Source organism: Mustela erminea, chromosome 7 (genome assembly GCF_009829155.1).
Source record: "Mustela erminea isolate mMusErm1 chromosome 7, mMusErm1.Pri, whole genome shotgun sequence".
NCBI lineage: Eukaryota > Metazoa > Chordata > Mammalia > Carnivora > Mustelidae > Mustela > Mustela erminea.
The window spans coordinates 87859060-87875555 of NC_045620.1; the positions used below are offsets into that span (position 1 = coordinate 87859060).

The following is a 16496-nucleotide window of genomic DNA, read 5'->3' on the forward strand; positions in this document are numbered from 1 at the left end:
AATGTTCAAGGAGATATTACAATCAATAATCAAGGATGATTACTACAAATAAAACTACCATTAGAACACACAAACCAAGTTTAAATACAAACTTGGGGCACCTAGGTGGCTCAGTCAGTTGAGCATCTGACTCTTGATTTTAGCTCAGGTCATGATCTCAGGGTCATGGGATCAAGCCCCATGTTAGGCTCCGTGCTCAGTGAGGAGTCTGCTTGAAATTCTCTCTCCCCCTCCCTCTCTGTCCCTCCTCTCTCTCTCTCTCTCAAATAAATAAATCTTTAAAAAATATATAAAATAAAAAATATAAACTTATCATTGTGCAGTATCTTTGATAACTTTCTGGTTACCGAAGCCATTCCCTACAGGGCAGTGTCCCCTACTAGGGACAATGAACAAAAGGACCTCTGTGCAACACGCTAAACCAAATTAGATTTGATCAAATCAGAAAGCATGGCTATTTCCTTCTCATTCTATCTCCAAATCCTTCCATTCTGTACTCCTAAATACTTCTCAAAGCCTCTCTCTATGTCCACCACCACAAGCCAGTTCAAGCTACCATCAGACCTTGGATGAACTATGGCAGCAGCCTGCTAACTTATCCAACCACATTCCTTCCCTCCCTCCATCCATTCTCCATCTCTGCCAAAATGAGTATCAAAAGGTAACTCAAACCAAGATTTCTCTCTCACCCAACAAACCACTTGATGGCTTTCCTTTGGCTTTTCAGAAAACAACAAAAACACCTTACCATGACCCTACCTCCTGCTCTAGCCTCATCTCCCACTTCCTCTATTCCAGCCATACTCATACCCATCCCACGCTCTTACAGACTGATCAATCTGCAGTAAATGAAATGTTCTTTCCTCTACCTCTTCACCTAACTAACTCCCAGCATCTCCTTATCTCTCAAGTGTCACTCCCTTAAAGAAATTCACCCACAGAAGAGTGAGTCACCCTGTTACAGGCATTTTTGTCACAGCTGGAATTCTATACTTGTATGATTGATTAAAATTTGTCTTCTCCATTAAGGAAAAGCTCCTCAAGGATAAGTTGATACACACACACACACACACACACACACACACACAGATAACTTTTTCTTTAAAAAAAAAATTTTTGGAGTAATCTCCACCCCCAACGTGGGACTCGAACTCACAACCCCAAGCTCACATTCAAACTCACAACCCTGAGATCAAGAGTCACAGGCTCCACTGACTGAGCCAGTCAGGCACTCCTCAGACAAGTGTATTTTTATTTTTACTCACAACTATCTCCTAAGCCTAGGACATGGATTTGCTCAGAGTGTTCAATATGAACCTATCAGTCAATGACAAAAGGATGATAAGCTTCTGCAATTTCCAGTTTATTAAAGCCATAACTGTCAATTCTGTAACAAACCTACTTAATGACAATGATGCGTCCTAGCACTGAGTGTACTCCGGCAAAGGTTAGGAAACAGTCAAAACTGATTTACCCACTGAGATGATGCAATCCCAGCAGTCTTAAACTACGACTCTTTCTCATCTTCAGACCCCCTTACTTTCAAGCACAACGAATGACTCAAGTGCTTGCTGGCAACCTGAGCTATCCATTTGATCCTCCCCACTGTTGGTATTCCACTTCTAAATGCATCTCACCATCCCACAGTACTTCTCACTCTAAATGTCTTAGTCTAGTACTATTTCTTTTATAAAAGTGATTATGTGGCAAACTACTTCCGAATTAAAAAAGGCAAGTGTCCTTATTGGACTAAAACTATAATGGTTTAGCAAGCATACTGTAATTGCTGGGACACTAAGCCATTCTGTTCTCCAGTCTAAAATCTATCCTCCCTATAAAACCTGGGTAAGTCTCCAGAAAAAAGAGGAAAAATAATAAAAGAGCTCAGAGTAAATATGCAGAAACGAGTCTCAAGGACTGTTCTCTTTTCTTGGTAAACTGACCTACGTGCTTTGAATTGAGAGGAAAAATATTCTTAGAACCCCATCTCCGTTTAAAAGGACACCTACATTTTTCTCTAATTAACAAAATTCTCCCACACAGGATGACTAGATATGCATAAAATGACTTTTGGTTTCAGTAACATGAGAAGTTTTACTGAAGTTCTCTGAACCAACGAAGAAAGCTCACCTCGCATCAGAAGCAAAGTAATATTCCACTGCTTTTTCTTCCACAGGGAAAAGGCAAGTTGTGCTGTCCACACGAGAGAGATTGCAGCTTCCCTTTTTGTCCTTCCCTAGAGCACAGAGTTAACACAAATTAGCGATCATATAGGAAACCATGGCCAGTGCATAAACAGACATAACTTTCTATAAAATCAACAAAAAACCATAGCAACACAAAATAATTTCAGCAACTCTGAGATGCTAGGTAGATCACCTTATTTCCATGCAATAAGCCAACAAGAACAACAGACACAGGTGTAGAGTGAAACAGCAACTATCAAAGACAGCGTGGCGGATGAGAGTGCTACATTACACATTTTTAAAACGGAATATTTCTCTTCCAGGTAATAGGCAAATAATTCACAAATATCACTAACTTTTTTTAATCCACAGTATGTATCAACTAATTTTAACTTTGCACAAAACTTGATAGAATACATATAAGTTTATGTAACTAAACTTACAGAAATTACATTAAAAAATCAATGTTGTGCAATGAATAAAAGACTGATGGCATATTAATTTTTATTATAACGAAGCTTCTCTAGATTTTACCAGTAAGTCAGCACAACAAATCAAGTTGTAGTTTATACTGACTCTGATTTCAAAACAGAACAAAGATACTTAGAACTCTCTGTCATACACTATATGTGGCCCCTACTGCTAAGGATTGGAAATACCATAAACCTAGAACCTCTTCTTTCTTAAAATTGGGTTTTCTTACATTTCTTTTAAGTTAGGATAACATACGGTCCTTCTGCAATAATATCCTTTTAATCCTAGAACTTTAGAATTCTGACATCTCTACTTAATTCGTCAAGTCATGAATAAAGAATTTTTTTCCTTTTGGCTCACTCACAAAAAAAGTCAAAGGTGGAAAGCAAAGTGAAGTTTGACAAATCAGCCAAATATGGGGGGGAGGAACCCATTACTTGAAGACTATGTAACACAGAGACCAAAAAAAGCACCTTTTTCTGAGATCAGGACATTTACAGACCTTGTGACTATGGACACAATAGCCAGAGGACACAATAAATATACTTGCAAAAATTCATATTGTATCTATCCTCTAATGCATGTCTATAAACTTGCTTGTAAGTATTCTTAGAAATATACATCCAAAGTTCTCCACAATCGTACCAGTATGATGTGTTTTAGACATGAAAACCAGACAGCTCTTTAGATCTTTCCATCCAAATTCAAAAGCAAAAAAGGTATCACAGTTTTAAAAATACATATAAGATGACATACTAGGAAAAATTACACTACAGGAAGAGAAAACAGATGGGTGTTTGCCAAGGCCTGAGTATGGAACAAGGGAACAAGGGCTGGCTACAACTCTCCAGCTGGAGGGAACTTTCATGGGCATGGAATCGTTCTGCACTTTGACTGGGGTGGTTAACAACTATTTGCACTTTACGAAACTCATGAAACTGCACATCAAAACAGCGAACTTTCCTGGTGTTAAAAAAAAGTGAATTAAAAAATGTAAAGAAGGATAGCCTAGGACCAATATTTTCAAAATAAATACAACTAACTTTAGGTGATTCGATGCCCTACTGGTTGTCAAGTTTCACTATCTTCCTTCTCCAGATATTTATTCTTCAAGTAACAAGGTATATTTTATTATAAAATCTAGAAGGATTTAATATCATTGCCTATTTAAATGAAAAGAACATTACCACCTGATGTCTACACGACTCATGCAATCTACAAAATGTTTTGCCGTACATAGATTTTCTCATCTGATTTGAGTAGAATACAATCATTACCATCCCCTCTTATTTTGTCAGTAGTTACACCTGGAGAATATAGCAAAAATCTAAAAGCCCCCTTTATACAGCCTCTTTAATAAGAGGCTAAACTTTTTAAACTCAACTTTGCGGGGCACCTGGGTGGCTCAGTGGGTTAAAGCCTCTGCCTTCAGCTCAGGTCATGATCTCAGGGTCCTGGGATAGAGCCCCACATGAGGCTCTCTGCTCAGTGGGGGAGCCTGCTTCCTCCTCTCTCTCTCTGCCTGCCTCTCTGCCTACTTGTGATCTCTGTCAAATAAATAAATAAAATCTTTAAAAAATAAAAAAATAAAAAACTCAACTTTGCTGAGCCACACATCATCTACCTACAAGGAGCTGCAGAAATAAAGGTTACTAAAATGTAATTCATGATCTTAAAAAGATGCCTCATATCAAGTTTTTCTTCTAACTTCTTAAGACCTTAGCCAATGTTTTTCCATTCTTTTTTTATATGAGCAGCCCAAGAAAATGTATAAAGTAACATAAAAGTAAGGTATAAAAAGAGCAGGATTATTAACAGAAATCTGGAACCCTGGATCCAAAATTCTCTACTCTCACTGATTATACCAGTTTTTCTTCTGAAAAGGGAGGGCCAGGGAGGAAGTAAGAAGAAATCCTAACATTTCATGACTGAAGGCTACATAAGGAACTAACTTTCTACTTTAGATAAAAGAGCTAAAGCAGCCACTATCTAAACATGAAAGGTTCAGAGTCCTTTGCTAATTTTTTTTCAAGAAACCAAGACTTAATAATATGGGTTCCAATTTTCTGAATTTACCACTCCCTATCTTTTACTTGGAAAGCTTTTAATAATAAGTAAATAAAAAGCATGCCATTTGTTTTCTGTCTAATTGTATCAATAAAATGATCCAGAATTTGTATGGCTAAAAGTCCTATAAAGAAAAATAAACTTCAAACAAACAAAAAGACTCCAATTTCAAACAGGCAATCAAGATGTAAATGTGAATCTAAAAGTAAAATGTCATGCATAAAATAAGCATAAAATAAAGATCATTTAAACATAACTTAGTAAAAAGTTAGAATAAATTAAATAACTACCACTGAATTCAATCTACAATAGCCTAGCATACAATGCTCTTTCACAATCTAAATATCTTACTTATATTACTGTATCTTACGTGATTTTAATTTTTTAAAAAAACTTTACAACTTAAAATCTAAATTTCAAAGAAACAAATTATTAAAAGCAGTTTTCTAAATGCCAAAAGCAGACAGACAAAATATACTCTGCAAATTAGAAAAATGTCAAAATATATTTCCCCATAAAAAAGCACATTTTTAGAGGCCCAGCACATTCATTCACTCCAAGAACAAAGAATTAGTAAAGAATGAACAAAAGAGGATAAGATTCCTCCCCATCCATGCAGAGTGCATCTCCCACCTCTTTCTCCCTGTGATCCCCACCGTGTGAATTTTGATCCAATCTGAGTCCTAGCTAAGGATATACAACAGAAAAAAATTCTCCTCGTCAGAGAAATCACAACAGCAAATCCTTTTCACGTCTAGACAGAACTATATACACATATGTGTGGATCTGACCAAAGAGATATTTATTTCAATTTAATGAACACAATTCTTTTTATCTACTGCACTCAAATTTATTCCTCTTGGCAAGACATAGCAAGAGTTTTTACCTGTTCTGTAGAGTATTGGAATGTGATCAGTTGAGAGCTTATGTTCACTTCGTACACCAATCAAAAGAGGGCTACCTCGTCTGTTAGTGCAAAATTAGGCAGAATTACATCATTTTCATAAATATTGCACAGATACAAATTTTCATGAGCCAACACTAATCAAATAACATTTAACTTTTCCCCTTTAAACTTGGCTTTAGGTATAACAAAACAGTAACAGACACAGAATTTTTATAAAATAGTAACAGGGTCAGCAGTCTATGCTCCTGAGGCCAGGTCTGTCTATTTTTGTTACACAAGAGTTTTACTGGAACCCAGCCATGCTCTTTCTTTTTCCTATTTTCTACAGCTGCTTTCCCACTACAGCAGCAAACCTTGGTGCTACAGAGGCCTTATGGCCCAGAAAGGCTAAAATATTTACTCTCTGGACTATTACAGAAAAGTCTTTCTCCTTTTTAAAATGTCAAATGGAAACTTTCTTTCAATTATACATGGAATTCTGACACATGAATGTTTAAGCATTTTCTCCTTAGTCACCTTGCCTTCCTATTAAAAATAGCTCTTTCTTGCCAAATATTAGGGTTTCCCACTGGTCTAAAAAGGATGTCATGATCAGGCCTACATATCGTCACAAAAGTAGAGATGGTACTATTATCTCGGAATCCACTCAGAATATATACTTCCAAAAAATACGGAGAAAGCTAATGTTTGGGGCCTGAAACTAAGGAATACTCAATATCCAAATTCACAAAGTAACCGTGGTATCCCACTACAGACAAAAGGCCAGTTTATAAATGCAAAAATATATTTGCTTTATTAAGGGATTCTGTTAAATGGAAGAGTGGTAAAAAACAGATAAGAAAGGACATATGAAAACGTATTCATATGGAGTCTCTGAGATAGGGCAAGTCCTTACAGTGAAGGGTAATCATCAAGTACAGAAAACACACTTGTAATTCAGATGTTTCAAAATACATGTAATTATTAGTCATTATTAAATTTGTATGTACCTTGTGCCAACTGCTTGGCCAGGAAAATGAACACTTTTAAATACCAGTGCGAAAGCACCTTCCTATAAGAGGGGGAAAAATGCATTAGCAATATTTATTATAATCAATTCTCAAATGTGAAATTCCTAAAACATATTGGCTTCAGCACAGAAATTTTTTGTTTACATGCTGCCCTTTTGCAGTAGGTTATAAACAAGTCTAAAATTTAGGTAGACACTTATTCCTTAACTTTGGTGTATCAAGATACACTTTTTCACCAAGCCCCTCTTAAAATCGACTCAATAGATAATAGCTCCACAAAAGACTATTTTAAAGCACTTTTGTACATATTTCTAAATAGATACATCCTATCCCATACTAGGCATTAGAATGCAGGGAACAGAGGATTAGAAAAGACTACAAGCCCAATATCCAAAACCCCTACTCCAGTCCAGTGATTTTACACCACTGCTAACTTCCATGCCTGTTGACCTTGATACTGGAGATAAAAATATACACAACCACAATTTATTAACAAGCCCTACCCAACCTCCTCAGGGACCGGGCAAGGAAATCAAGAGTGAATAAAAGAGGAACAGGAGGCAGGAAAGGTAAAGGATCGTCCTAGAATGCAAACTGGGTTATATAATGCATAGAAACAAGAAAAGGCTAGAAAGGCACAGTACTCTGCCTTGAGTAAAGGGAAGGAATAGGCCTCTACTCCATCTTCCTGATTCCTCCATTTGCTTCAGGCATCATGAGATTTGGGTAGAGGGAGGAAGTGAGGGTTAGACCTTTAGAAAGAAGTAGAGGGCTTTTAAATGGGAACACTAGAGTAATGAATGGGGATGGGGGCAGAAATCCCAACACATCTGGACTTGCTGTGGATCTTCCGTGTCTTTAATCTTTAACCAGGATGACTGGGATGGGATCAGAAAGAATGCCCTTGTTTTCTGGGGCAGGAAAATTATAGTGTTACGAGGCCAAGGCAAAGTACCATAAGGAAAAATAAGTTGACTATACTGGCTCAGAGAGATGCAGACATTATCCCAGAATAAAGAGTGTGCATTTTACTGAAGCTACCCTTGTGCTAAGTTACTGACTGAAAAGAATACTTGAGTGAGTAGGAAGCAAGAAAGTAAATGAACCCCTGACTGTGTCTATTGTATACAGGTTTGGGTGGTACGTGTGGGCTTGTGTGTGTGCACACACATAGGACAAACTCTTAGATTTGGGATTATTTTTAATTCCCATGACACTGAACTACAGTGAAAGAAGAATAATTTTAAGTGTGTGGGAAGAAAGGTGGTCAAAGAGTCTTTCAAAATTATTTAAGCTGAGTATTAATATATATATATAGGAAATAAAAGCCAAAAATACTTAAGAAATTAACATAGTTTCTGCTTAAGAGTTTGTTATGATTAACACTGGCAACAATTATCTTTAAAAGAGTGGTTTAATACCAATTGTTGGATAACTCTCTCCACCAAGGTAGTAAAACTGATGTCTTGACTTTCCCGATTGTCATACATGTACTTAACAAGCTTGGCAATTGTCTCTGTGTCTGTTTCCGATTCAAAGTCATAGCCTTTGCTTTCCTAAAATAAGACATGGAAAAAAAAAAAAAATGAACACATTTAAGGAAATAGTCATGATATCTTTTCTATATGATTTTTCTATGTAATCTATATAATTCTTTCTATATATTTTCTCAAAAATTTCACTAATCAAATTCTAATATTTTTCAACACCATACATACCCCATTACCCATTGTTCAAAATTAAACTCACCATCTAACCACAGTGAACCCAAAATGGTGAGGTATTTTGTATAATTTTGAATATACACTTACAATTATATAAATCTAGATATATGCCACATACAAATTAAGAACACTTTAAATAGGGGCGCCTGGGTGGCTCAGTGGGTTAAAGCCTCTGCTTTCGGCTCAGGTCATGATCCCAGGGTCCTGGAATCGAGCCCCACATCGGGCTCTCTGCTCAGCAGGGAGCCTGCTTCCTCCTCTCTCTCTGTCTGCCTCTCTGCCTACTTGTGATCTCTGTCTGTCAAATAAATAAATAAATCTTAAAAAAAAAAAAACTTTAAATAATTAAAGTAATATGCAATAGTCATAAAACAGTAATTCCATAATGAACATAATGATTCTTTCATGGATAATAAAATTACACTATCCATCACAACAGTCATTAGCTGTATGTGGCTATTTTTTAAAAATTTTTTAAGATTTTATTTATTTATTTGAGAGAGAGAGAGAGACAGAAAACATGAGTGGGGAGGGGTCAGGGAGTAAGGAGAAGCAGATTCCCCGTTGAGTATGCAGTCCAATGTGGGGCTCAATCCCAGGACCGCAGGATCATGACCTGAGAGGAAAGCAGACACTTAATGGACTAAGCCACCAAGGTACCCCATATATGTGGTTTTTTTTTAATGTACAATGTACTTGGGACACCTGGGTGGCTCAGTTGGTTGGGTAGCTGCCTTCAGCTCAGATCACGAACCCAGCATCCTGAGATCGAGTCCCACATTGGGCTCCTTGCTCAGCAGGGAGCCTGCTTCTCCCTCTGCCTCTGTCTGCCACTCTGTCTGCCTGTGCTCACTCTCTCTCTCTCTGACAAATAAATAAATAAAATCTTTTTAAAAAATTTTTTTTAATAATAAATAAATAAATGTACAATTTTTTTTTTTTAAAAGGCAAAGGCAGAGGCTTTAACCCACTGAGCCACCCAGGCACCCCATATATGTGGCTCTTTAAATTTAAACTGATTAGGGGGCACATGACTGGCTCAGTTAGTAGAGCACATGACTCTTGCTCTAAGGGTTGTAAGTTTGAGCCCCACAATGGCTGTAGAGATGACTTAAAAATAAAATCTTTAAAAATAAAAATAAGATCTTTAAAAACTTTAATTAAAACAAAAGTATCGGGCGCCTGGGTGGCTCAGTGGGTTAAGCCGCTGCCTTCGGCTCAGGTCATGATCTCAGGGTCCTGGGATCGAGTCCCGCATCGGGCTCTCTGCTCAGCAGGGAGCCTGCTTCCTCCTCTCTCTCTCTCTGCCTGCCTCTATGCCTACTTGTGATCTCTCTCTCTCTCTCTCTGTCAAATAAATAAATAAATAAATCTTTAAAAAAAAAAAAAAAAAAAAGTAAACTTAAACCAGTTAAAATGAAATAGAATTTCAAGTTTAGTTCCTCAGTCCTAGCAGCTCAATGACCACATGTGGGTGTTGGACCACAAAGATACAGGCTTCCAGCATGGCCGAAATTTCAATTGGACAGCCCCAAGAGGAACTCATGAGCGTCATCCCCATGACTATTACTATATAGTACATGGCTATTTAGGGCAGAGAAACTTCATTTAATCTGTCCTAATTCTTCTTATATATCCCAGAATCTTTTACAAATGATAAACAAGGTCTCTCACAATGCAAAAGATGTCCCCCCACCACAAATTCCAATTTTATCTGAGCTTTGAAGGGTCACTTATAATAAAACCCAATAATTATTTCCTACTCACATAAGAAACAAAAATATCTCACTGTGAACAAAGAAGGGTCCAGTAAACCACATACCCTTGTAACCATCTCAGGAATTATTTGATCATACCTAGACAGTGCTGTGGCTTTACTTACCAAAAACTTCTTCAAGTCTTTGTAGTTGGTGATAATTCCATTGTGAATAACAATAAATTCTAAAGGAGATAAAAATTATTGATGACAAAAAATTACAGGTCTTGTAAACATTATAAATAGCCAGTATTGTCAGATTTTTCTCAAGTCAAAAAATTTGTCACATGCTATAATTCCAAGTGTAATCAAATATCTTCTATTTTTCATTATCAGATTACCTTTGGGTAGATCAGCAGCATCATTTATGTAGTTTAGCGGAAGCACACAGTGCTGGGGACATGGATATTAGAGGGGAAATATAATAAGTTGGGGTCTAGAGACATCAACTTCATTTGTGGCTAAACTACTAAGCTAATGTCACCATATGAAAGGGCCAAATTTCCTGGGCTTGTGTCTTCATTTGCAAACAAGAAGGCTGAATTACATAATTATTACTCTCACTTCTTTGTTCATTCATTTTTATGCATAAAAATTTCCTAAGTTTAAAGTGAAAGACTTTCGAACTAAAACAATTACCTGACTTACATTAAATGAGTTTAAGAACTGAAGTTAGAGAATAAGAAAAACCACTTATTCAGATTTACAGTGAAATTTACTTAGGAGAGGTCCAGATATTAAAATGTCAGATAAATTGGTATTAAAAAAGTATTCCAAGATCAAATACATATGCAGCAGGATAATTTTCATCTTTTTTGATTAAGTAACTGAATATAAAGGCAATATTTTAAATCCATGAGTTTACAATAATAAAGGAAACTCATTCATCTTAGAACATTAGAACCACTTCATTTTTGAAAAATGGTAAATAAAGTTAAAAAAAAAAATCATTTACCCTGACTTTCCTATGTATAATCTATAAGTCTGGGTAACTAAGCAGTTAGATACGGAGAAGTTTCTCTTTAAAGTATGTGAGATAAGTGAAAAAGCAATGAGAGTATTTGACTATCACCATTTTACAAACCCCTAAAGAAATTAATGTTGGCAATGATCATCTATGGCCACTAATAATACAAAAAGAAAAGCGCCCAAACACCACGTACCTCCAGATATAAATCAATACCATACCATTAGAGTAAAGAGAAGAGACAGAGAAACACGGTACATGATACCATGGGATGCATACAATTAGCATGATCTAGACTGTAGGAAAGTCTACAAGACAAACACCACAATAATCTGCAAGGGAAAAGGAGACAAATGGAGAGCTTCCAAAATCATCTGGGTGGAGGGATATGGTAAAAAATAACATAGTGTATAATGTTAAAGCTGGGCGACAGACACATCCGGCTCTACATATTCTCTACTTGTCAGGTCTTATTCCAGATTTTTAAAAAATTAAAATAACAAAAACATAAAAGCCTTCATTCTTCTCCCATTATTGACCCCTCTACAATCATTCCACAGCATGTAGAATGTGTCCATACCATTATTTTTATCAGAACGCTGGGGATGGCTATTGACAGGATTGGGTTCTCCATGTGTTGCCCAACGGGTATGAGCTATTCCAAGGTGTACATCAAATTCTATATCCAAATCCATATCCTGTTGTTCTGAAGAACATAATATGAAAAATTCCATTATTAAATCATGCCGTAGAGCTAGAAGCTATAAATATTATTATATATATTAATACAGTGCTATTCACCCGGAATATATAATTATTAAAACTAAAGATCAGCCATATTCGAAACAGTAATTAAAAGATTCAGGATGCCTGGGTGGCTCAGTTGGTCAAGCGACTGCCTTCAGCTCAGGTCATGATCCTGGAGTCCTGGGATCAAGTCCCACATCGGGCTCCTTGCTCTGCAGAGAGTCTGCTTCTCCCTCTGACACTCCCCCATCTCTTGATCTCTTTCTCTCTTTCTCTCAAATAACAGATAAATAAAATCTTAAAAAAAAAATAAAAAGATTCAGGACTTGATGCAGCTCAAATATTTAGAGCAAATGAACCCAGCAACCGGGGGATAAAGCAAATTTGACAAAGTACTAACATCTGGTAAAACTAGATGAAGTATATGGGTGGTTAACACACTATTCTTTCCACTTTTCTGAAGGCTTGAAAATGTTCAAACGGAAGAGTTATGGACCAAAAAAGTAAATGTGGTTTTTTTTAAATCTATTTTAATCTGTGCCTTGAAAAAAACACCAGTAACACTTTAACTAAACATGTAAAAATAAATTCACATTCTCAATGCCATACAACCTTATGACTGCAATTCTTTGGTCCCCAGTGAAGGTAAACATATTTCACAATATAAACTGCAATTATGGAGAGCTTCTAAAATCAAAGAACAGTAGAACAAATGAAAGTATGGGGTTATAGACAGATATTCCTTTATTTTGAAAAGCAGCTATTCTGATTTCTTTTCCCTATAAGCTATCTCTTCTTGCTTTTTCCAAAGGAAAAAAAAAAGGCAGTTCTAGTATTTACTAGTAATGCCCCCTTTCTGATTTACTAAATATAAAATTCATTTGGCAAAGAAACCACATATCCAAGCCTATGAGAATCAGGCCTAAATTAAGAAAAGCAAACTGCTCAGAAGTCTCAAATAGGAAAGTCCGTGCATTTTATTTTAGCACGGTCTTTGTGGTTTTTATACTGGCTAATCACACATCATTCTAACGCACAAATATGATCAAGAAAAAACCCTTAAAATCCTTGAACAGATTCCCATTGCGTAAAAAGTGGTCTGCATCCCTAGCTACCCTTGTGAATCATCTTAATCCTGGTCACAGGGAATTTATAAAAAGATCCTCAAATTCTCACATAGAACCAGAGAGCTTTTTTCTCACAAGATAAAGCCCCAGTATCTTTTTGTGGGTACGCGGCCCTCCACCATTTGGCCCCAGCTGCCTTTACATTCTCATTCTCCCACCTCTCCCATTACCCCTCAAAGCCCTCAACACACCTTTTACAAACAACAATAGCCATCATTTACTAAGATTTTTACCTGATGCTAGGGACTTAAGACTTCTTATTGCCCTATCCATCTCAGTATGACCCAAGCAACCATCAACCTAACTACTTCAACAGAATCCTGGTCTCCAATGTCCAATCTTCCCTCTGAACAATCTAGTCTTTGCACACTAACCAAATGAGCCCATTAAATCATTGTCACTTCCCTAATGCAAAATCTTCCAAGGGTTTCACAAGGCACATGAAGTAAAATCTTTCTGAAGATCCTACATGACCTCATCCCCAGTCACCTCTCCAGCTCCTCTCCTGCCACTCTCCACCTCACCAACACCAAGAGTCTTTGCACTTGGGTGTTCCCTGTGCCTAGAATTTCCCCCTTCGGACAATAATGTGTTCTCTGCTTAAATGTCACTTCTACCATACTTTCTCTTCACAGCACTAATCACACTAGTTTATGTTAAATATTTGTTGTCTGGCCCTCTCACTAGACAATCAAGCTCCATCAGACCAGGGAGTCTGCCTATCTTGTTCTCTATTATGTCACCAGTGCCTGGCACAACGGCTGAAATAAAAGACGTGTTTAAGAAATATGCATTTCGTTATTGAATCTTTACAATGCTCTGTTAGGTACTATTGTTCCCATTTTATAGATAAAGAAACTGGGGCTCTCAGAGGCCAAAGAACCTGCCTTAGGTCATAACTAATGGGAAGCAGAGACAGGCTGTGACCCCAAGTCCAGCTGACTCCAGAGCCAGAGATTAAAACCACAATGATATACTAAGCTGTACTACTGTAACTTTATGACAGGTGTCAACCTGGCTCCTACCAGGATTTAAGTTCTACATGAGCAGCAGCTTGCCTTATTATCTGCAAAGCCCAAGCACTAAGCTATAAAGGGCAGTTATTCAAATTTTTGTTGGATGGCTCAGTCAACCAACAGATAAAATCATCAATGTATTCTTTCCTGGCTTACCTGTGTCCTGAATAATTAAGGTGACCTGATAAATAACCTCCAGGGGCGCCTGGGTGGCTCATTGGTTTAAGCCTCTGCCTTTGGCTCAGGTCATGATCTCAGAGTCCTGAGATCAAGCCCCGCATCCAGCTCTCTGCTTGGCGGGGAGCCTGCTTCCTCCCCTCTCTCTCTGCTTGCCTCTCTGCCTACTTGTCATCTCTGTCTGTCATATAAATAAAATCTTTAAAATAAATAAATAACCTCCAGAAAAGGAAAGGATTATTGTTTACCACTACTTAACATGCTAATGCAAGCAATGAAAACATCTGACTACTCTGTTAGGCTAATTATAATTAAGGCACCTCTCCACCCCCACCCTCTGGCCATGCTGGCAAGCAACACTGAAGAGAGTAACAAGAGTCTACAGATTGAATCCAATTCAAATTTACAGTTATTGGGGCACCTGGGTGGCTCAGTGGTTTACGCCTCTGCCTTCAGCTCAGGTCATGATCTCAGGGTCCTGGGATCAAGCGCCTCATTGGGCTCTCTGCTCAGCAGGGAGCCTGCTTCCTCCTATCTCTCTGCCTGCTTGTGATCTCAAATAAATATTAAAAAAAAATTCACATTTGGGGCACCTGGGTGGCTCAGTGGGTTAAGCCGCTGCCTTCGGCTCGGGTCATGATCTCGGAGTCCTGGAATCGAGCCCCCCATCAGGCTCTCTGCTCAGCAGGGAGCCTGCTTCCTCCTCTCTCTCTCTGCCTGCCTCTCTGCCTGCTTGTCATCTCTCTCTGTCAAATAAATAAATAAAATCTTAAAAAAAAAAAATTGACATTTATTATCATACCTATTTCATGGTTGCCAAAAGAGCATTATCTAAAGCCTAATAAGAAAAAAATTACTGCTATGACAATAAGCATATTTCTCACAACAAATATTTCATGGTTTATAAGTTAATCATGACTCCCAATCCTTGACCTCCTATTCACTGTTACCCCTGTTCTAAAGCCTTCTGTTGAACCTTAACTTCAGATATTTCCACCCCCCGTTCTCTCTTCTCCCCACCCACAAACTGCCAAGCAACACTGAAGAGAGTTAGAAAATTCTGTAAACTGAGTCCATTTCAAACTCACGGTAATCACCAAACTTGTTTTACTGTTGCCACACAGAGGTGTGTTCCTTATTCACTAAGCCGAAAGCTCACTCAATTCTCCTAACACTCAAGACATCACTTCTTCTTAAGCGCCAATCCTACCTGGACAGTATCTCAATATCCCCTTTACTGAGCTTTTTTCCCTTCACCTCATAACTGCTGTACTTCACTATTCCTTCACCTGTGACTCCTATAAAGGCTAACTTCCTACCTGTGCCCTGACCCTTCTGAGCGGTGATCACTCTGTAATTTGCTTATTTGCATCTTCTGTCCTCCCCCCATGCACCCCTATGGCTCTTGTCTTCTGTGTTAACTTTCTCAGATGTCATCCTTTTTTTAAAGAAAAAATAGCTCAACCATATTAAATTTGTTGGCAATAATAAAACACTCAAACACCCATATCCAGAGATAACAAATGTTAAAGTATAGCCATTTATGCTTTAAATCTTATGACACCAAATATTTTTAAAATCTTACATTTTTGTTACAAATAGCAGTCTTCCTTTGCCCCTAAACCTCACTGCCTTTACTGCTGACACCACCCAGTGACAGCACCTACCCCGTGACAGTACTTACTCCTGTGTTTCAAATCCCTCATCTGTAAAATAAGGATGGTAATTTTACGTACTTCATGGGTTATATTGAGGACTAGTAAGTTACTTAATAGAGTGCCTAGGACCCAGAAAGCAACAATAAGTGTTAGCTATTACTATCCAAGTCAGAAGTTACCAATAAGCAATCTAATGACCTTTTCTGAGATGACTTCCTTCTCTTTTGTCTTTAACAGGTCAAACACTGGAACTTACTAGGGGTAATCACAAACACACAAATACCCACACCCAGAGTTGACAAATACGAACATCTAACCATCTGTGCTTTAGATTTTCAGATCTAAAATGTAAAAACTGCAGCTGATGCCTCCTTTACGCCCTGGCCTCATCCCATTCCTCCCCAGGGGATTTTCGAGTTCATGGAGAGTTTTCCCACCTGTGCCTTCAAACATCTAATACACTAACATGGGTCCGCAAATGGTAGTATTCTTTTGTTTTTTTAATCTCCCATTCTCTTACTGGTAGACATTTAAGCTGTTTCTACATTTTGCTGCAATGAATCTTGTTGTCATGTCTCCTTGTCCATAGTTTCCTTCAAGTAGATGCCCAAGATGGTAAGCGGCTGGTCACAGGGTTTAGGCACCTCCCATTTAGGCATTGCCAGCTTCCTCTTCAAAGT

General features: G+C 37.7%; 1 protein-coding gene across 5 annotated transcripts in view; it reads right to left on the bottom strand.

The window, feature by feature from the left end:
• GFPT1 (glutamine--fructose-6-phosphate transaminase 1) overlaps positions 1 to 16496 on the bottom strand; it is a 65311-nt gene that overhangs the window by 24691 nt on the left and 24124 nt on the right. For 4 of the 5 annotated variants that reach the window (XM_032352319.1, XM_032352317.1, XM_032352320.1 and 1 more), the window contains 7 exons: positions 11672 to 11797; positions 10251 to 10309; positions 8066 to 8200; positions 6624 to 6685; positions 5614 to 5693; positions 5361 to 5414; positions 2131 to 2236 (listed from right to left, as the gene is read on the bottom strand). In XM_032352319.1, the coding sequence (XP_032208210.1) occupies positions 2131 to 2236; positions 5361 to 5414; positions 5614 to 5693; positions 6624 to 6685; positions 8066 to 8200; positions 10251 to 10309; positions 11672 to 11797 (622 nt within the window). The remainder of the gene's footprint in view (positions 1 to 2130; positions 2237 to 5360; positions 5415 to 5613; positions 5694 to 6623; positions 6686 to 8065; positions 8201 to 10250; positions 10310 to 11671; positions 11798 to 16496) is intronic. The other variant, XM_032352318.1, reaches the window with a different exon arrangement.